The sequence below is a fragment of the Vipera ursinii genome, assembly GCF_947247035.1.
Source record: "Vipera ursinii genome assembly, chromosome: 2".
NCBI classification, from domain to species: Eukaryota; Metazoa; Chordata; class Lepidosauria; order Squamata; family Viperidae; genus Vipera; species Vipera ursinii.
The window spans coordinates 40,596,142-40,618,479 of NC_139513.1; the positions used below are offsets into that span (position 1 = coordinate 40,596,142).

General features: G+C 39.3%; 1 protein-coding gene across 1 annotated transcript in view; it reads left to right on the forward strand.

Moving 5' to 3' along the window:
• The first annotated feature begins 10,153 nt into the window (after window positions 1–10,153).
• PPP4R2 (protein phosphatase 4 regulatory subunit 2) overlaps window positions 10,154–22,338 on the forward strand; it is a 30,691-nt gene continuing 18,506 nt past the window's right edge. The window contains exons 1-2 of the mRNA XM_083356621.1: window positions 10,154–10,420; window positions 11,191–11,272. Coding sequence (XP_083212747.1) covers window positions 10,387–10,420; window positions 11,191–11,272 — 116 coding nt within the window. The 5' untranslated portion in view covers window positions 10,154–10,386. The remainder of the gene's footprint in view (window positions 10,421–11,190; window positions 11,273–22,338) is intronic.

A 22,338-nucleotide genomic window follows, 5' to 3' on the forward strand; every position in this document is an offset into this window, starting at 1 on the left:
GGGGTCATTGAACCTTGAACCCTCTCTTTGAACTTAGTTATTTTCTTGCAGACATTTCATTACTCAAACTGTTGTGTAATGACTGCAACAATCACTACATAGGACAAGCAGGTGGTAGAAGACTGATAAAATGCTTCCATAGTCAGAAGACATGACATCCTTAATTGCACAACATATGGGCAGATGTAACTATAGTTTCAACTGGGAAATTGTGACCATCCTAGACCAAGCCAAGTCCAAAGATGCTAGCGAATTTTTAGACGTCTGGCACTCTGACAAATTAGCTATCAATAGACATATATACATAAGCAATATCTACATACTATGCAAAAGAGACAATCAACAAGCCAAAAAGGGAACAAAAAGACCAAAACACCTCTCCATCAGCAATTAGCGCCCAGAGGAACATAGATTAACTCCCAAGATTAGCATCAGACCAACAATCAAGAAGTAAACAATACCCTAATCAAGGCCTTGCCAAACAAGCTAACAGTAAGCAGCCCAACCAAAGAAACTCCAAGGCCACTCCCACCAACACTGATTGGGCAAGCCACTAGAATATAAACTGAGATCAAACCCCACTCCTTACTAGCATTGATAATGTTACCTAGTTCGTGTAATAAAACATCTGCAAAAAAACAAAAAACAAAAACCAAGCATTGAGGGCATGAAGGACCCTTCATTTCAACTGAGTTGCAAATATACTCCTTTATTGGCAAATTGATTGAGTTTATTAGAATAGTATCTTTATAATTTTGAGAATTTCATAGTCTCCAGAATGTTGATACAACTCTTAAAATTCATTCTCACATTTTATTTTGTTCTGGATCCAGTCATAATCTATGAAAAATATATTTTTAGCACTAAGAAACTCCTTGATGAGATGTAAAGTACAGATTTTGATCTGGATCTCCTAAAGTTAGATGATAATTGTGTGCCTATATGTTTCTAACATGCCAACTGTTGCCGATTTCCATCTAAGTGGAAAGTGAAAAATGGAATTTGCATTACTTGTCTCTGTATAAAATTGCAATCAATGTCATGTCACTTTACTGACTTGTATGTTTCTGTTTGATGAAGTGCACTGAATATTTATGGCTCCTAAGGAGGCAATTAAAGTGTATTTAAAGTCATTTATAATTTTAGACTTATCAGGTAAATAAACCAACTTTCAGCAAATATGAGCCTGTTTTTCTAGAACAAATTAATAGTTGTGTTCAATCTTGTATACATGCACAGAAAACACACTTGTTCTAGCTATGAATAATTCCTTTGATAAAGTTACGGTTGGTTTTACATGAAAATATTCATATTTTCTGAAGCTGATTTAGCCAAGCTGGATATCTGACAATCTAAACGAGTATCACAAAAAGGGACAAAACAAAAAGAATATAGAGGACAGAAGGCACAATGTGACAGGCTTCTATTACTCTGAAATACATAGTGACTGATAATTTCAAATGTATCTTGCACTGCACATGCATGGGTCTTTAAGGGGAAAATTAACAACAGAAAATAGAGCTGAAAGTAGTGAATAAAGATGTCTTCTTGCTCGCGCTATCTTTTATATCGGCAGGTAGATTTTAATGCAGTTGTGTCATTAAGTCAAAATCTCCTTTGCTTTTTATTTCTACTTGCTAATAATTATCAAATTATTACAAAATTGTAGGTATAACATTGACAGCACAAGTCGAAGCTTGGCAATTAATACAATGTCTTTTTGGCTATCTCCCAAGATTTTCCCCAAACGTTTTCTTTGTAATTGCTCCCAAATTGTAGTAAGTAATAATCTAATTAAGACACCAAATCATTGGACATATGCCATCAGAACTTGATCAACATAATCGATCCGTGTTTGGCTAAGGATTTGATTGTAGCTCAGTCACAGGCTTTGCTGGAAGGTGTCTTAATGAGTGATGCACTTTGACATAAATTGACAAACATTCATAAAACTTATTTGTTAACCATTCTTTTTGAATAATACCTGTTTTTCTGGATTTGCACAATGTTTCAAGTATGAAGGATGGTTTTGCAAGGATGGAGCCCTCACCAGGCCGGATCATAGAATATTGTTAACCATTACTTAAGTCTTAGTATGATCATGATATGTGAATCCATTTAAATGTAGCCTATTCCACAACCATGCTGTGTAAGGTTAGTTGTAATAAGAAATTTTAAAAACTGCACTCTTGAAAGGTGATTAAATACACCCAATAAATACTGTACAAGATTGTTGTGTAAGTTGCAGTGTATCAATAAGTTTATTAGATGGTTTCCAAAAGCATGGAGTATGGTGTATCTGGAGAATTTGGTGAACTGAAAGTCAGTTGCATAACTACAAGTCATCTTAAAAATTCAAAATACAGAATGGGATACAGCAAAAGTTTTTAATAACAGCTATTGTTATGTTAATATGCTTGCTGTAATGATAGATATGGGCTTGAAAGGATCAGTGGAGCCTTCTTAATAATCTTCCAAATATTTTTTTTCTAGCATTTTTTCACATTTTTGGAGGGTGGGGGGGATCAATACAAAGTCACCAGGAGGGGCTAGAATTCACAATCTCCTGGTTTCTAGTCTGGTATTTCACCACTCGACCAAACTGGCTCACTAGTTTAACTTCAGAATAAGGATCAAGGAAAATAACTGGATCTTAAAAAGTGGCTGTTTCATTATTTAATTGTTTGTGCCAAGTTGGATTCTGTAGTTTGTATTTTTCAATCCTGCTGCTAGTTTTAGTTTTGATACAGGTAAGGGATTGCTGTTCATTTAATCTTGTTTTCATCTGATCCTACTGTCATTGTTTTATTATTAATTTACATTTCATGTTTTTAACGCAGAGAACTGCAAATACAAGATTATTTATAGTCACAATAAATAATTAAATAAAGTTCCAGGAAGGATCTTGGAAAAGTCAGTTACATGAGGAAAAGAGGAAAAAAGTTTCCACCTCACTGCCCAAGTCCATTGAGAGCAGATTATGCTACCAAATCTTTCTTCATCCAAAACGTCAGATATAAAAAGCACAGTTTTTAACAGGAACAAGAAGCTTCACTTTGTGCACTGAACAAGCCTTAACATGGTTTAGTTTTGGCTTAACTGGTTTTACAGACCCAGACAGTGTAATTTATAACCAATATTTATATCTTAGCTTACTGTGCAAATTAAACCAGATGATATTCAAATACTATTTTTACATTTGGATGTAATTACATGCAGAAAGTCATAAAGTGCCCCTTATTTAAGGTTGAAAATCTAGCTAATATTTAAAATATTAGTAGAATATAACGTCTCTTGGTTACATAGGCCTTTGGATTTAGACTCCAAAGACGAGTATTTGCATGAAATCAGAACTTACTTTTAAAACGACACTTTCCACCATTGTAATGCACAAACTACTTACAGTACTTTGTTTAAAAAACAACAACAAGGTTTTGGAGATGTCTGTGATGCTGTGTCTAAATTACTAAATTCTCACCCAAGCTACTACAGATTGTTGGCTCACTAATGCTGTACAATGTGTGCGTGCGTACATGCATGCATGCATGTATGTATCTTGGATGACAATTGTTTCTTCCTGTTATTGGACACTGAGACATAACGTGCAAAACCACCAGGAAGAATTGTTACAAGATGGATGACTGCTGTCATTTCTTACATGGAATGACAAATTGGCCCTGCCATTCTGAAAATTGCAAACAAAGAAGAGGGAAAAAATACTCTTTGTTTTAAAAGTGACTTCCTTTTAAATGCTACGATATTAATGGATAAGATATTCAGTAGATGATGGGTGTCTCCCCAAGAGGTTCTTTTCAACTGTATCTAGAGAGATTCTGAAGTATAGACTATTAACATTTCAAGGACAATTCATGGATGTTTTCTCCCTTTACTTTAATTGTACTGTTTCTGCCAGAAATAACAGGAAGAACAGAGGAAGAGCAAACAAAACAAGTCTATCTCAAACTGGTGTTTAAAAGATTTAAACTTCCACATGCATGTAACCAAAAAAAGTGGCAACACTTAGCTCTTTAGAAAGGCTCTTGGTCAAAAGAAATTGGGACAATCTTTATATAATAAATCTCCCTTGGACATTTCTAGTATATCTTTGCTAATCTGATGCCCTCTTAGATGTTGAACCACAATTTCAATTATGTGCTTTCAGAGACGCTGACAGCTATAACATATCAGAAACAGAGGTGAGGGAAGATGATTATATACAAAGACTTAAGGCTCAAATTATGTTGCTAATTGTGATTAAACAATTAATGTGCATGTTTATAACCACAGCTTGTACAGATTTTACTTTAAAACAAAAGAGAAAGGTTAAGTTCCTCTCTACCCCATTGTTTATATTCTGGTGTAATAACTGGGCTTAATGGTTTCCTCACCTGCAGTTCAATAAATTCTAGAGCTATAATTCCAAAGGAAACTTAATCTAGTTCTTGTAGATGCTGAATACATATATATATTTGTTTCAACAAAATAGCTATAGATTACAGTTTGAAGATCTCTAAACATTCAGTACAGGTAGTCCTTGACTTACAATAGTTCATTTAGAGACTGTTTGAAGTTACAATGGCCCTGAAAAAGGGGCTTATGACTGTTTTTCATACAACCATGGTAGCATCCCCCTGGTCACATGATCAAAATTCAGACCCTTTGCAACTGACTCATATTTGTGACGGTTGCCATGTCCCGGGGTCATGTGATAACCTTTTGTGACCTCCTGACGAGCAAAGTCAATGGAGAAGCCAGATTCATTTAACAGCTGTGGCAAGAACTGTAAAATGGGGCAAAATTTACTTAACAAATGCCTCGCTCAGCAACAGAAATTTACGTCCCAGTTGTGGACGTAAGACGAGACCTACCTGTAGTAGGAACAAGGCACACGCTTTACACCTTCTACTCACCGTAGTTCAGTCAATTATATTCTGCTCATGTATTAAATGGATTAATAAACAGTTATTTGAAAGTTGACTTCTACACTCATAACTGATCCTCATTCTGTAAATAAGCCATATGATGGATCAGAGTACATTTTCCTTTTGTATAGATTTTATTAGTTTTTATAGGGTTAGGAATAAAGTGGGGCCAGGGTTCGGTTTGGGCTTTGGGTTAGGATTAGTGTTGGGAGAATACATTTTCCTTAAATAGCTGCCTTGCTTCCAATCTATTTTCTCTCCAAAAGTCTAAAGATTAGATAAGTCTAAATAATAAGCTCTACTTGTCTGAAAAATTTATTAACATCATAAGAAAACTGATGACTAGAATTTTAACAATTTTTTCAGATGACTAGAACTCATTAGTATTGTGCTCTTATAATTATTTGGGCTGATTCCTGTAGTAAGTGTTATGAACTTGCTTTGTATATGGCAATAAAAATAATTAAAGCTCTGTGGGAAAACTGTTTTTCCCCATTCTTTCTGCTGTGGAGTAATAATTCCACATTCAATGAACAGAAGAGGCCAACACGTAAAAATATATATCAAGCAAATCCTACAGTAGCCCTTCAGATGATTCCAGCAAACATTGTTAAAGAGGAGCAGGTCTTCAGCCAATGCAATACGAAGAACAAAATACCGTATTTTTCCGTGTATAAGACACTATTTTTTTCCTGCAAACACTCTGTTCAAAAATCAGTTGCATCTTATACAAGTGCAGCGTCTTATACACGGAAAAATAATGGTAACCCCCGCAGCCCAAGGCATGCCTGTGTGGGTTGCCATGCTGCCTGGTGCAGGTGTCAAGCCCCTGTGGGCTTGCCACTAATGGGGGTGGTGGGAGGGGGCAAGGTCGTCAGCCAGCCCAACTTCCGGAATTGCCGATTCAGCTGTTTGGTGCTCTGCCGAATAGCTGATCGGTGCAGAGAAACTTGCATGTCAGAGCGTCTTATACAAGGGTGCATCTTATAGATGTAAAAATACGGGTATTTATTTTTTGTTGCTTAAGTTGCTATTGTAAAGAAATACGCTCACATTAATGGCTGGTCAGACTCAAGATGGATCTTTCTCCAGCAGCACTCCACGCATTACTGTTCTGTACCAGCCTGCTACCGGCCCTGCAGAAAAGGCAGGGACAACCCCTCCACAAACGGCAAGAGGCTGGAATTATGCATGCCAAATTTATTGCAACAAAAACAAACAAGACACGAACCAAGAAACAGAAGCTTAAAGAAACATGAACCATCCGAGCGGTTGCCTTCAGCAAACCAGCCCTCCCAGACATTCCCCTTATATAGAGTTCAGAGCGTGGCTTCTCTCTGCCTCCTTCTGAGAAGCCCCATTGCCTTCCTCTGTTTACTCCTAATTGACTGCCTCCTGCATCGGGCGTCCTTGAACAGGGCCAGCTGTGGGTCATCTTCATCCACACTGTCAGGCTCACACAGCTGGGTCTCCGTGATGACCAAGTGGGAGGGGCCTGGCTGAGGGCTATCATTAGCAAGATCTTCAACCTCCTCAGCAAGGTCTTCAACACCCCCCTCCTCCTCTGAGTCGTCCGACCCAACTGCCGAACCCACAGGCTGACCCTGAATCACAATTTCCTCTGTTACTTCATCTTCTTACTAAGATCCTTAGTAAAACAAGAATCGGCAGAATCAACTGAGCACATGGAGAAACCACTGAAGTGGAATCCAGTCCCAAGACCCAGATAGATTATTCCAGTGAACAACTAGACTCTCAGTCAAACTCCTTACAAGTTCCCTGGAGAATTCTCTGTCTTCTGAAAATCCATAGTATCCATTAGGGACCTGGGGCAAAACAAATATAATGGGTATTTCCACAGCATTGAGAGCCATTACTTCCAATTCTGAAGCAAAGAGAGTAATCAGTCCATGAGAATTGGCAAAGTTCAACATCTCCCACTTTCTGATTATGTGGATTCTGCCCTGAGAGACACTAGAACTAGATATTTTTTGTGTCAAGCCCTGAATAAATGAGGTGAAGTTCATGATTGTCACGGTGGCCGTGAACCTCTGGGCTGTTCACTAAACAGATACTATTGCTAACTCAGCAACCATGTCAAGTAAGCCTGGCAAGGTTGGCACAGTGTAATGCAGGGGTGTCAAACTTGCAACATCAAGTGCGTGACATGATTACTTTTCCATTGCCAACAATGGGGTGGGCCTGGTTTCGCCATGACGCATCCGGCCCATGGGCCAGCAGTTTTGACACCACTAGTATTAGACAAGGAGTACATCCAATTCGCTCTTTTGGTTCAAACATAAAGTCACACACCCAGCTATTTTCATGAATGACAACAGCTACATCCACCCCACCTCAACAGAAAGACTGAATCGATTTTCTGAAAGGAGAACATAAATCTCAGTAATACTGTACATGTCAAGTCTTCCCTCTCATCCAAAATTAAGTCATGGATGAGAAATTCTTATACAGAAAGATCTGGCTTTTAAGAGCAGCAGCCAAAACCCATAGGCTCCAGGATCCAGATTCCTGGCATTCAAAATGAGGTGAGAGTTAGAAGGAACAGCGGCCTGCTTTCAGCTTCCATTCCCTCTCACAACCAAGATCCTAACCTAGGTACTCTAGGAACAGCCACTCTCCAAAAGAACAAAAATGGAATTGGATTTAATTATTTTGATTTAAATCCTGTTAAGATTTAAAATTATTTGAAATTGATTGAAATAACATAACAAAACAGAATAGCATGGCATGGCATTTATTCAAGCATCTCCCTCCTATGTGATATTTAAGCAATTTATGGAAAACTTTGCTGGACTACAAATTTCCCAGCTTAACAGGCAACTGATATGGAAAAATCTATGACTCCCAGGACTCTGTCAACCACAATGGCTGGGAATTATGAATGTTATAGTTCTAGCAAATTAGTTTCCAGAACAGCGTAACTAAATACATTGAATTAATAAACTAAAATAAATAACTACTCCATTGAACCTGGTGCACTGAAAAATGCTTGGAACTTGACTTTCCATACCTCTTTGTCTGTGTTTTGAGAGGTGAACTCCAATACTTTTGGAAGGCACCAGGCGAGAGGAGGCTAAATGTAAGCCCAGTTACTTGGCTGACTTGGGCAATTATAGAAATTGAATAAACAATCTTTCAAAGACAAGGCATTTCTTCTAGTAAAACCTTCTATAGCAGACATGTCAAACACAAGGCCCGGGGGCCAGTTGCGGCCCACAAAGTGGTTTCATGTGGCCCGCGAAGCCATCCTGGAAACAGTAAGGGAACGGCCCCCACTGTCTCAGCCCAGGCTGGCCAGGAGCCTATGTACAATTTCGTGGTGGTCATCTATGCTGAAATACATTCAGTCTTAGCTCCACAAGGCCATCTGGAAACAGCGAGGGACCAGCCTGTGGCATGTTGGCACTGCCTCCTCAGCGCATGATGGGGAGGTATCACCCTTTGTAAGGAATGAAGAAATGCACCATCGCTTGGAAGTGGCCAGCACATGGCCCTGCCTACTTCGGGCAGGCTAGGGGTTGGGCAGCATTGTGCTTCTGTTCAGATTCATGCCACCCGGCTCAGCCTCTTGGCACTGTGAGTAGAGCACACCGCTACCTGCCAAAACCGGGCAGGCTAGGGGCTGGGCAGCATTGCACAGGTAACATCAACTCTCATGCATCCCCTCCCATAGAGCCCACCAAGCCAGAAATGTGAAGTAGGCGAGGGCCATGTGCTGGCCATTTCCAGGCAATGGTGCATTTCTTCATTCCTCACGAAGGATGACACTTCTCCAGCTGTGTTTCTTGCCTGTTTTTCTCCCTCCCTCATCTCAAATATTTTCCCACCACTCTGTTCTTTGGAAGGAAGGAAGGAGAGGGAAGGTCTGAGGGAAGTCCTATCTTAGTCCTGCCCTGCTGCCCTTTCACCATCCCCTTGCCCCCTCCTCCTGGCCTATGCTGGGGGTGTGTGTGTCTCCCTATTGCTAAGGAATCTTTGGATACAAAGCCAGGTCTCCTCACATGGAAAGGGAATGGGCCTCCCTCTTGATTTTGCCCTTGTACCCATCATGAGCAACCTGGCTAAGGAGAACAAGCCCAGCAGCAGCAGCAGCCTTGAGGAGGAGGTAAATGCAGCTGGGCACCCCCTTGGGAAACTGGGGCTGGGCTTAGTGCCGCGGGTGCTTGAGGGCTGGGCTAGGCATTTGACCTCCGTGCCACCGTCCAGCCCCCCCCCCCCATGGCCTGAGAGGAACAGTGAGGCTCCTCCGGTGGACCATGCCTTGGCACTTCCCTGGTCCCATCTCCTTCTGCCAGAGACCCTCAGATCTGTCCCACTCCTGCCCAGGCCCCCACTATTGACACAAATGATGTAGAGCTGGCCATGCCCACCCAGTAGGCCATACGCACTCCAGCCACGCCCACCCAGTAGGCCACGCCCACCCAGGCCATACACCACCCCCCAACACTGATGCGGCCCTCAATGAATTTGAGTTTGACACCCCTGTTCTATAGCATGTTGCTGTAGTGAGTTTTCTGTCTATAGGAGAGGGAAGGGGCAAGTGGAAATCAACAAGAGCTTCTCAGGCAGATAAACACCCTAAATCAGGGGTCTTCAAACTTGGCTCTTTTGTGACTGGTGGACTTCAACTCCCAGAATTCCTCAGCTCTGGCTGAGGAATTCTGGGAGTTGAAGTCCACCAGTCACAAAAGGGCCAAGTTTGAAGACCCCCCCCCCGGCCTAAATCAACATCCCATAACTTCAGCAACTTTTAAGATGGGCCGACTTTCAATTCCCAGCATTCCCTAGGCAGCAGGGCTAGGAAATCCTGGGAACTGCAGCCCGCCCATCTTAAAAGTTACTAACAGCGAGAAACATCACCACCTTAAATGCTGGTCTGAAAATATTAACGTGCGAATGCCCTATCCAGCCACCCCAAATCTTGCTTGCAATAAATCGAGCAAGAGAAGAAAAGCCAACTTCGAGCGAAGCCCAGGCCCTGCCGAGGTCCTGCGCCGCTCACATTCGGCAGGGCTGAAGCGGGTCTCCCGCCGAAACCGCGGTGACCTCATCTCCGACGGGCCGCCCTCTTCTCATCTCCACCCGCCTCTACCGGCGCGCTCCCGAGCCGGCTGGAAGAGGAGAGGCTGAAATCGGTGTGCTTGCGAGGAGAGCCGGGAGCGCGCACGGCGACGGCTTAGGCGCCATGTTGGAAGGCTGCTGAGCCCGGCCGCCGGGGAATCGCTGTTGCTTTCCTTCTCTCTGCCCCCCTCTCTCTCTCCTTCTCTCTGTCTCTCTCTTTCTCTCTTATTCCTCCCTCTCTCTTTCTCCCTCTCTCTTCCTCCTCCCCCTCTCTCCCCGTTGGAGTAGCCGCACCTGAACTGCCCTCGCTGCGCGGCTGCCTGTTTCCTGTGAGAGGCAGGAGGAGGAAGAGGAGCAGCGGCGGCGGCGGCGGCGGCGGATCATGGATATCGAGAGGCTACAGGAGGCGCTGAAAGGTGGCGGCTGGGGGCGAATTGGGGAGAAGGGGAGGCTCATCTCGAGGTCGCGGCGAAGGGCGGCGGAGGGAGAGAGGAGCCCCCGACCTTGGGAGGCGGAAGAGGAGGCCTGGCCCTAACGTGGGCATGGGAAGGAAATGCATCCTCTTGGAGAGGGGAAAGCCGCGGTCGGAGGGATCCCACTTTTTTTTACTCCCGCCACAGTCGGGGCTGCTCTGTTTTGGGGGGCCCTACTTTGGGCTTCCCCAAATGTGCTGAGGATGGCAGCGCGGGGGCCATCGTCACCCCCTCCTCCCTTCCACCACCTCCTCCTCCTCTCCTGAGTCTCTCGCTTTTCCCTTAAAAGGGCCTTTGAAGTTCCTTCTTCCAGTTTACTTTTCCCCCCAATGTCATACTTTGGGTTTCCTTCTAATTCCCGTTCCCTTCTCTTTCCACTTCCTGCTGCTTATCCCCTTCCCTGCCCTGCCTCTTCTCTCCATAAGAAATTATCAGAGTGTGTGGATCTTTCTCCTTGATGGCAATTTGAGGCACGTATCTATTGCAGACGTTGAAGAAACCGGAAAAATTAAGCTTCCAAATTCATCTTAAGTGTCTTCTGAAGTTTGCCAGGTCCTTAAATGATGTGTGGGGTTTTTTTTTTTAAAAAAAAAAGTTGCTACTGTATTTAGAAAAAAGTTCAGGCAGGAAGGGTGATGGTGAGACAATATAGATTTCACACAAGGTATGGTTTACATTTTGCCCCTCTTCTATTTCTCTGCCCGTTTCTACAGATTTTGAGAAAAGAGGAAAGAAGGAAGTCTGTCCAATATTGGATCAATTTCTTTGTCATGTCGCCAAGACTGGAGAGACAATGTAAGTGACTTTAATTTGACTTATAGTCATGTCTGTTTTTGAATAAGTCCAGAAGTTATTCCAAATTAAGAACCAAGAGTTTCTTGCATTTTATTGTTCTGATAACTTTGTTTCAGATTTAAAAATTGCTGTATTTAATAGTTTGCTTATGAAAGTTGCTGTACTTATTAATAGTATGATTTTTTCAAGAATTGCCTTTATTTTAATTTGATTTAAAATGGTAAACTTGATGCTTTCCCCCTGCATTTCAGATAATTTTAGTCCGTTTTAAATATTTTTTTTAAAAAAAGCTTAATGTGGCAATCAGTTTCAGAGTTGAGAATGAACTCAAAGTTCAGATGTTGAGTCAGGCTTTTGCTACATTTTGTAGCTGCTTGTGTGAAAATGTATACTGATGTTACATTGGACAAAGATTTTGATTCACGAGTTAGTATAAAATGCTAGTTTTCCTACATAAGGGTAAGAAAAGAGTAAAAAACAGAAGCTTTATGTAACTTCTGGTTTGATAGCATTATATAAATGTGTCCAATTGAAACCCAAAGTTTGAGTTGCTAGCCTTTTAATTATCGGCAGTGAAGAAAGCCCATTTTGATCTTCCAGCTTTCCCAGAATCATTTTAATGATTATTTATTGTAATGTTACACACCTTGGAAGTGGCTATTTTTATAATGGTTTCTTATAATAAACCTTCCAAAATGTTATAGCATACTATGCAATGATTTACATCCTTTTAACCTGGTACCATATTTACCATATCATTTTCAAGAACTTGTGACTGAGACTATGGGTGGCTCCCATTTTATAATATATAGATAATGAAGAATAACAGAGAAGCAAAAAATATAGCTTCAGTCTGGCTTCATTGGCTATAGATTGGGATAAGGGCAAACTCACCAAACTGCCTGTTTTTATGGAGAGAAAAATGAAATTCTGTTGATCATACAATTTGTGTCTGACAGAATATATATGCTTTATTTTAGAGCTGTTTTATTAGTCCAAGTATTGTTAATACAACGTTATATTTTTACAAAGCACTTTACAAAGTATTAGCAAGTAAGTGAGATGCAGTGGGGAATCCATTGAGAAAGAAAGTGAGATGCAGTGGAGAATGAAAAGTTTATTGCAGTTTCTCATACTATGGTTTAATAGGAAATGGAGAGTGATATGCTAAATGCTTCATGGAAAATACAAGTAAAGATTTGAACTGAAGAGATAAGGGACAACACAAATAGCAATGTAGTATTTATAAGAGCAGAAGACATAACTATGGCACATTTTGAAGGTAAGAGTAGGAAGTATTTAGATCCAGGAACAAGCAGAAAGTAAGCATAGGGATTTGTTGAGCAGTTCAAAATAATAAGGAAGATGTGATTCTGTGGGTTCATCTAAGTCAATCATGTTTACCATCTGGACTGATAGTGAATTTCCAGGGTTTACAGTAATAATGTAGTATACTTTTTTCTGGTGATTCTGGGACCTTTAACTTGCAAATTTATTATAAGAACTTAAACAATCAAACTGCAAACTGGATTTTCTTTGTCTTAATTCTCTGAAAAAAAATCTCTACTACTTCTCTGACTTTCTTGTTAATTCGTTATTTACTAGAGAGGGGAAAGATTTCCAGTGTGTATAAATGGTACTCATATTCTTGTTCCTAATTCATAGTGAAAGAATCGTTTCAGCAAGGGTATCTGTTTATTTCAGTGAATTTTCTTCTTGCCATAGTATCCCTCTATCTTAAAAGGAAAAAAAAATATTCTTTACGTTGTGATGCTATTATTTTTTTAAAAAACGTTGTCTTGACATGTTACTGTTCTTTCAGTCAAAATGTTTGGTAATAAAAAGTTTTGATTTTTTTCCTATTATATATTAAAACTAAATCAATAGTTGGCATATAACTACTGGCTTTATTAGCCTAAACACGTACTTTTTTCCCCTGTCAACCTTGTAATGTGGAATTTGAAAATGTAGGGCCCATGGTCACGTTATTTTGGTATATGTAGTAGTTTTTGAAAAGATATATTGTAATAAATTGTATATTGCTGTTCTGTAACTTAATTACTTAGTGAATATGTGACTTAATGAGAAACTTTCTTTGGTTTGTTTGTCTTAGGATTTTTATTGATACCTAGCTATTTTGGCTTTTGAAAAAGCATATCTACTTTTAATTTTTTTTATCTATAGACTCTTATTGTAGATGAAAATTTAGGAATTTATTTTCAGAATTACTGCGAATAACCAAACAAATATTAAAAATAAGCAGCATTAATGGAACTATTATAAAAATGTGTGTTTGCATTTTATGTGAATTAAGAATCTCCAAATGAAATATTAATCTTATATTTGAAAAAGTATGTAGGAATGTATTTGACAGGAGAAACATATACAATGATTAGGAGATAAATATTAACAATGAATAATATATTTTAACAAAAGTGATATTTTATAATTGTTACGAATGTAGAATATAGAAATTAGCAATGATTCTTTGTTACAATAATGTGTACAAACTCTTCAGAGGTCTGTCCTGAATGTTTTCTTAGAATTATTTTTTAAAATGTGTGTTCAGTTTTCTTTAAAATAGTATTCCCTTTCTATATAGTTCTGATAGCATGTAAGTAGTACCTTGGTACTCATCATCAATTGATTCTGGACGATGCAGTGACTATCAAAAACAATGAATACCGAACAAATTTTTCCCATAAGGAATAATGTAGTGAGTCAAAAAGACAGCCAACACCAACAAGTTCCAGCTTGTGTGTCAAGTACCAGACAAGCAATAAGTACCAGGACAAAATTTTCATGTCAAAATGCATTGAGTACTAAATTCAATGAGTTTTAAAGCAATTGAGTGGTACCAAGGTACCACTGTACTTTTAACAACAAAATTAATTATTGCCCATTAGTGGAAAAATCCAGATAATCTCTTGTTTGAAAAATAGTTTGATAAGATTTGGTCAGCAGCTCCACTTCAAAAGGTCTTTGTTTTTCTCTAAACATCAAAGAGGAAATCATTATTTTACAGACAGTATTATATCAGTATGGGAAAATTAAAAGGCTTGTTGCTGAACTGTTTAATGTAGAATTGGTCTAATTGTTTGGCAAACACATGTTCTGTGTGTTGCTTAACCTGAATCTTTTTACTTATAAAGACAATTTATAAGAAACTTACATCACATTGTAAGTTTTAGCACTAGCAGGGTTCACAAAATTTGCCTCAAATTGATAAAAGTGTGTATGGATTGTGTACCACTTTATGATGCTGTATTTACATGTCACTACATAAAATATTTCTATACACTACATAAAAAAGGTATTTCCATTTCCATATGCTAAAATACTATATTCTTCAAAACTAGCTCTTTGTGTAGGGGCTCTGGTAAAATGCTATGTCTATAGAAGATTTCACATGTAATCTCAGAATAAGAGTCAACTTTCAGTTTTATTGGACTAGATACAGGTAATTCCCGAGTTACAAATGTTCCCTTAGCGAATGTTCGATAAGTCCCCCTCCCAGTGTTTACGAACAAGTCCCAAAATTACCAGTGTTGCAGCACCACAGCAGTTGCTCACCCTTACAAATGACCGCAGAGTCATTGCAACATTCACCCTGGCTATTCCTTCTCCCCTCAGCTGGGTTGCCATAGGCACGAGTCCTGTGGATACTCACCTTGCGAAAATCTAGAGAGTCTTTGTTTCTTGGCCTGTTTTGTTGTTTCAGGCTTTGGTGCGTTCGCAGAGAATGGAGGCCTAAAGTACTTCAAGATCATGCAAGATCAGTAGTGCAAGATCTCATGGTACTGATCTTGTGTGATCTCACGGTACTTTATGCCTCTGTTCTTTGCAAACAAAGGCTTGGACGAGATCCGCAGCAAAAGGCTTTGCAATGGAGGGAAGTCCTGAAACATTAAAGCCTTTCCTCTCTTTGCAAAGCCTTTTGCCATCTTTGCAAAAAGCCTTTGCTGCCAAGAACGGATCCCCGGATTGTAGTGTGTGTCGCTCCCGGCCTCTGTTCTTGTCAGCAAAGGCCTTCCCTCAAGGCCTTTGCCGCCAAGAACGGAGGCCCGGGAGCGACGCACGCTTCAGTCCGGGGATCCGTTCTTGGTAGCAAAGGCCCTTAAGTACATTTTGCGCAGAGACTGGAAGCCTGAAGTCCTGCGAGATCACAGCACCTAGAAGGTTCCAGTCTCAGAGCCCAAAGTGTTTGCAAGCTGGTCAGATGCTTTGAGGCGGTGATTTTGCTGATCCAAAGCTTCCTGTCAGCTTTGCAAACATTTTGCGGGGAGACTGGAAGCTTCTGGGCGCCTTAAACTTGTGCAGCAGAGAGTCTGGAAAGGAGACAGCTTGCTAGATCTTTGCCAGGTAAGTGACCCAGTACAGCAGGATGAGAGGGGAGAAGCAATTTTGGGGAGCATGAGATATCTCAGTGGATCAGGGGAGGCCTTGGGTGGTCTGAAGCAGGTGGCCTGTTCCATCACTAGCCCCCCCCCCATGGCTTTCCCCACCCTCATGTGCACTTAATGAACCACATATTTGATTAGGGAATGCGTGGGCAAAAGCAAGGAGTGATCACATTCAAGGTACACCATTCACTCCTACAAATACTCGAGTTACGAATGGCATCATTGCATTGGTAACTCGAGGACAACTTGTATTTGTTCAGGAATTCTTTGTCTGAAGATAGATAATTATCTATTAATTTGAACAAGCATCTGAGATACGTTGTGGAATTTTTAGTTGATGAATCCGTATGAATTCACAGGAACTGCCTGAAAACCTGGAGGCCCATTTATTCATTTCCTAAGTTAATCAGTTGAGAAATACGATTGCTTTTGTTGTATATCACTCTGAAATATACAGTAGGCTGACTAATAATTCATGTTGAAAATTACTCTTATTTGTTTTTTAAATTTTTTAGTTTTTTAGTTTTCAGAGCAGACTTTGAGAGTTATTCATAAAGGCTGTTAGCATTTTACATAAAAGGATTATGAATTTAATATTTCAACAGTATTGCTAATATACAGCAATGTGCTAACAATGTATTGTTTTGGGGGACAGTTCTAAACATATTCAGACAAGTTTCATAAAGGACATTTATTTGACAATATATCATAATATTAAGATATCAATTCATAATAAACTACAAGAGCTACCTCAGATATGAAATACATGAAAATTCTGGTGTATTCCTGAAGAAGGCTGAACATAGTTTAAAAAATAAAGATTATTCCTTTCTCAGAAGTGATGAAAATTCCCAATCTTATTACAGACCTCAGTAATATTCTGGCTGAAAGGTAAATAGAAGGTATGAAAGGTAAATAGAACTAATATGCACTTGATTTATGACTGGTCACTTAGTGACCATCTGAAATTACAGCAGATCCCCATAGAAGCTACTTATGACTGGTTTTGAAGTTCCAGTGTCACCCTCCCAATAGTCACATGGCCAATTTTCGGTGTTTGGCAAAAGCATGCCCCACGATCATCTGACTGCTATTTATGATGTTTTTGTCGTGAGCCAGGGTTCACTTCTAGTTTCAGCAAAAATCAGCCCATAGTGAACAATGGGTTTGTCTAACAACTGCTGCCTTTAATTCACAATCATTGCAACAATGAGTTCGATCACACAACCTGCTTTATGACCAAAATTGCCAGGGTCAGTTATGGTCATAACTCGGGTCTACCTCCAATTGTCTTAAGATTGGTATGCCTATTCAAGATGAGTGGCATAAATGGTTGTAATGAAATGGAGACACAACTGATGTTTATTACTGTATTTGGCTGGGTTCTGCAGTGCAGTTAAGCTGATGTATGTCAAATCTTTTTAACCTGAATGAAAAACTAGTCCACATAATATCGTAATGTGTCTTGAATTGAAAGAAAATTCATAATATAAAAAACAGATTAATAGCCATCCATTTATTTTATCCAATCATTTATCATTCTTTGTCACCCTTTTTTTCTTAGATTTTTTTTTTAAATTTTTGTTTTAGTAGTCAGCATCTATGTTCCAGCTTGATTTCTAGTTCCAAAATAGCAGTGATTTCTTTTTGATAATGCATTTAGTGTGTTTTTTTTTCCAGAACAGAAATTTCCTTTAATGAAGTTTGGTTTTCAAGTAAAATACTTGCATTGGTCACTGATGGCAATTAAGGCTTGATCTGTTCAAATAAAATACTGTGGCAGGCATTACATGTATTGTCATTTAACTATCTAAACCAGTTGGTGTTCTGAAAGTTACTTTAACCATTTAATTCAGACCAAGAGCAAATATGTTTTGTGCACTCTGTCCTAGAACTCTGGATGCTGTAATTGCGAGGTTGTTTCTTCTTTTAATAGAGAAGTGTGTACCGTATAGAACACTTTGTTCTTTGCCAAGTAAGTTTAGCGACCAATCTTTCAATAAGCAGGATAAGTAATAAAACTGTTGAAACTGATTAATATCAGTTTAAAACACATTATTTGCAAGCTAATTACATTGTTATTTAGAAAGATTTGCTTGGTCTATCACATGGTCACTTTCCTTCTCCGTTTGCCAGTTTTTAGGTGCAGTTTGGACCCGGGGAACCGGCATTGAAGAAATATTTTGTTTACAGATAGTTAACGGCTATAACAGCACCCACCAGTTTCCCTCTGGTCACGTGATCGTGATTAAAATGCTTGGCAACCCGGTTCACAATTAACGACAGTTGCCGTGCCTTACAGACATGTGATCACCATTTGCAACTTTTCCCTGCCAGCTTCCCACAGGCAAAGTCAAGAGGGAAGCCAGCGGGGAAACTACAGGTTATTCCCAGATTGGAATAGGTTAGGACCCAGATTGTTGGGGGCAATTAAGCTGACTTTGTAATAATGCCGCTTGGGGGTGTGTGTGAAAGCCCTAACAAGCAGGCATATACATAGAATGAAGGCTACTGCTAAGCTTGTAAGCCGCCCTGAGTCTTCGGAGAAGGGCGGGATATAAATGGAATTAAAATTAAAAAAAATAAAAAATAAATCCCTGCTGCTTTTTCTTATGCCTGCCGGCAGCATTCCCCCCCCCCCCAATCTTTGGTAGCTTTCTGCTTGCCTGGCACTCCAGCCTCTTTCCTCCGTTGCAATCATATGACTTAAATGACCTGCATAGTCCTGGGGTAATGGTAGCAACTGAGACTGCCATGGTTGCCGTTGCTAAGGGATGCGGTCATGTGACATAATACTTTATGATAGCATCACTTGGCGACAGAAATTCCGCTCCCAATTGCCATTGTAACACAAGGACTACCTGTAACTATGGATGAAATTAGATTGATTTTTTTATTATTATTTCTTTAGCATTTGAACTTGGGTGAGCATTCAAGAGAATGTCTAATTTCTTCCCTCATATAACTGTCTCTCTTAGTTCGGACTGATCACTAAGATAGATGACTTGTTGGATTAGTTTATAAAGCTGATTAAATAACATAAAGGTGTTAGATATAATTGTGTTAGAAGAAGATAATGTACAATTTTAAACATACCCTACGTTTTCTCTGAAAAAAATAGTTAAGGAACTCTTTGCTGAGGGACAATTCTTTCCTTTAATGGATTCCCCTCATGTTTTTTTTGGGGGGGGGGTTGTATGGGTAAAGCTTTTACTAAAGTGAATGGGAAACTTCAGTTAGATTTGTTTATGATAAATCTTCTGAACTGGGCTGTTCACCCACTTAGCTTTATTAGTACATTAGGAGAATAACATGGGGTCATGTATTTGATTTCATCAATCACATTGCTTTCTTGGGTTAATTCTATTTCTGACATAAAGCATTGACCATGTAGCGCTAGATGGGGAATTCTGATTAAACAGTTGCTTGTGTGTGGAGATAGCTGAGTCTCCTGATTATACGTGATACCATTTCATAAAGCTACACGTGAGTGACTACACACTTTTTGCTTATCATTAATAGTACTCATTGATAGTTTATCCATGAATCAATTCATGAACTATATATATATATAACAAAAATCTCCTTATATAAGGTTGCTTTGTTAGTGGGTAACATTCTTTCTGACTTTTGAAAAGTTGCAAACTGTTGTTACAGTGTCAGACATACAATGAGACAAAAGTGTGACTTCAAAAGCTTTTCAGGGACCGAGTAAATTATATTCAGTTGAGGTTTCCTAGATCCAAGCTGCTGTGCACTTTCTTTAGATTAAAGATACTACTGATAACAGTAAATAATTTCCTGTGAATGCACTCACTCTAGCATTCATTTACTAAGCAGTAATCCCTGTGAGTTCAGTAAGAACCTGTTCTAGGAAAATGTACGTTGTCCGAATTTCCTTTCTTGGTTAGAATGTAAACCAAAGATAACACTAAATTATGTATTCTGCAATATTCCTCTGAGGAAATTAAATTATTAATGCAGATTATTTCATATTTACCATGATTGTGATTATGCAACCTTGTCTTATTGAAATTACGCTGAAAAATACAGATTGTACAAAAGTGGCACTTCTGTAGCAAGTGAATATCTGATTGGGGAAAGGTGAATAGAGATTCTTTTAAATTGTGCAATTTACCTTGAGAACCAACTTGGCAGAAGAGGCTACATTGATATTCTTTCTTTTAACTTTTATTTTTTAATCAGCTAAGCACTGGTAGAGGTGCTCTGCTCATTCCAAGGATACTGAAATTTAATATTCTATATGAATAATATGAGGAATTTAAGAGATACCTTTGAAAAATAAATTTGCTATACAGGAATCTGACCTTATATTAATAAAACTTCCAGTTGCTAAATAAACTACTGTACTGTAATTCTGTACATTCCTTTGAGAGTCTTGTTGCAGTACTGTTGTGGTGAAGCCATGGTAACACAAAGAATAAAAACATCAATAGGCAGAATCAATTTTTTTGCGAAAATGGCCTACAGGGAAAATAGTTTTGCAATCAAATTACTACAACTGGTAAGATCTATTAGAGCTGATGTAGATGGTGAAGTGTACTGATAGTTTTTTTGTTAACTTTTTTTCATTTGGGGATTTGCAACTGTGACTTTAACACGGCCACATATGTTGAGACCAGTTGTTATTTTTGTTGTCCACCTTACGTGCTTTCTACAGATTATTCAGGTTTTTTTTCTTGTAGTTTAGTTTTGCTCTGTGAGCTTTTTTCAATATTAGGTACAAACATGCACACACTCATAAGAGTCTAGTGTCATTTGTTATGCTGCTGAGTACCCCACAGAGAATCATTTCAAATGTTTGCATAAAAAATTGAAATAAATACAAACATTACCAGTATATTAACCAAACATAAATGTCAAATACCAAGCGACATAACCAGACATTTTTTTTTAAACTTTGGAGAGTTTAGAAAGTCATGTCTCTGTAGTGTAGTGGTTAAAGCATCAGGCTAGAAACTGGGAGATTGTGAGTTCTGTTCCTCCTTGGGCACTAACTGGGTGCCTTTGAACCAATCACTGTCAGCCTAGGAAGGAGGCAATAGCAATAGCACTTAGATTTATATACCGCTTCACAGTACTTGACAGCCCTTTCTAAGCAGTTTACAGAGTCAGCATATTTTCCCCAGCAATCTGGATCCTCCTCATTTTATTGACCTCAGAAGAATGGAAGGCTGAGTCAACCGTGTGCTGGCAGCCAGCAGAAGTAGCCTGCACTATTGCATTCTTACCACTGCACCACCACAGCTCTTAATAGTAAACTACTTCTGAAAATAGTAAACTACTTCTGAAAAACCCTGCCAAGAAAACTGCAAGAGACTTCTCCAGGCAGTCTCTGAGAATTGGTAAAAGAGGGGAGAGGAGAGAAGAGGCAATGTGTAGTCTGGATGTTGCTGAACTGTAACTCCCAATTAGCTTCAGCCAACGTACATCAGCAGTACTGAAGTCTATTGAAATTTGTAGCTTAAGAACTGTATTTTGCTCATGTTAGCTTAACGCCAGAAAGAAGAATGACCATTTGCACCATCCAAGGACAATAGACATAATTCTTAACAAAGTTCATAGCTATTAGTATGTGATAAAACTCTTAAAAACAGTTTACACCTTTCAACAATGCATTTTCTCTGTCTGATTATGTACAGTGAATTTGTTTCTAAGGGACCAGGTCGTAGGTTAATGCTTCATTTGTTTTATGAAATACATTTATGTAACAACTATAATGGCCATTTTTCTTGTTTCTTGGTAGTTCTTCAACTTTCCTCTGAAATAAATCTTGTTGATGAAACAACTAAATCAGCATTCTCTTCAAACTAGGTTTAGATTTTAATGTAAGATTTACTTAAAATATATCCCACTGATTTTTGTTGACATTATTAAGTCTGGATACAAACCAAAATACTTTATTATAAAAGCCCAGAACGTATGCTTTTTTAATATTATCATTTTGATTAGTATTTCTAAATAGGGAAAAATAAATTATATTGACGGCAAATACAGTGGCTGTAGTAATTCGTGTTAAATTGCTGATATTTACAGAATTAATTATTAACATTAAAGTAAGCTTACGTCCTTAATCAAAAGTTACATCTGGGACTACATGATCATTAAAAGCATTTTTTTAAAGTTCAGCCCGTCTTATTAGCAGTTGGGACTGGGTTTTCCATTTTTAAGGGATGCAGTTTTAAAGTGCAGCTGTATCGCTTAATGATGGCACTCCCTGCAGTCCAGATTGCCATCATTAACCGAATCCTACAGCGTTAGGCAAGGTAATTTTCTACTGGTTTCCCACAACCAAAGTCAGTGGGGAAGCTGGAGGAAATTTTAAGTCCCAGGCCAGCAGGCAGGTAGATGATTCCTGCAAGGTGGGGGAGGGTGTAAGGGATGCAGGAAAGGTACAAGGGGTTCACAAGAGGCACGGGTCGGGGAGCATGCACAAAGGTGTGAGGGGGAGTGTGAGAGAGGGCAGATTGAGGAGAGTCTGGGGGGGTACATGAGAGACAGCATGGGTTGGGAAGGTGCAAGGCATAGTGAGGGATGGGGAGAGTGCAAAGGGATGAGCAAGTGGCTGGCAAGGCATAAGCACAGAGGAGCTGGGGTGAGGGTGTATGAATCGGGGAGAATTAACCCAGTGACTTAAAATCT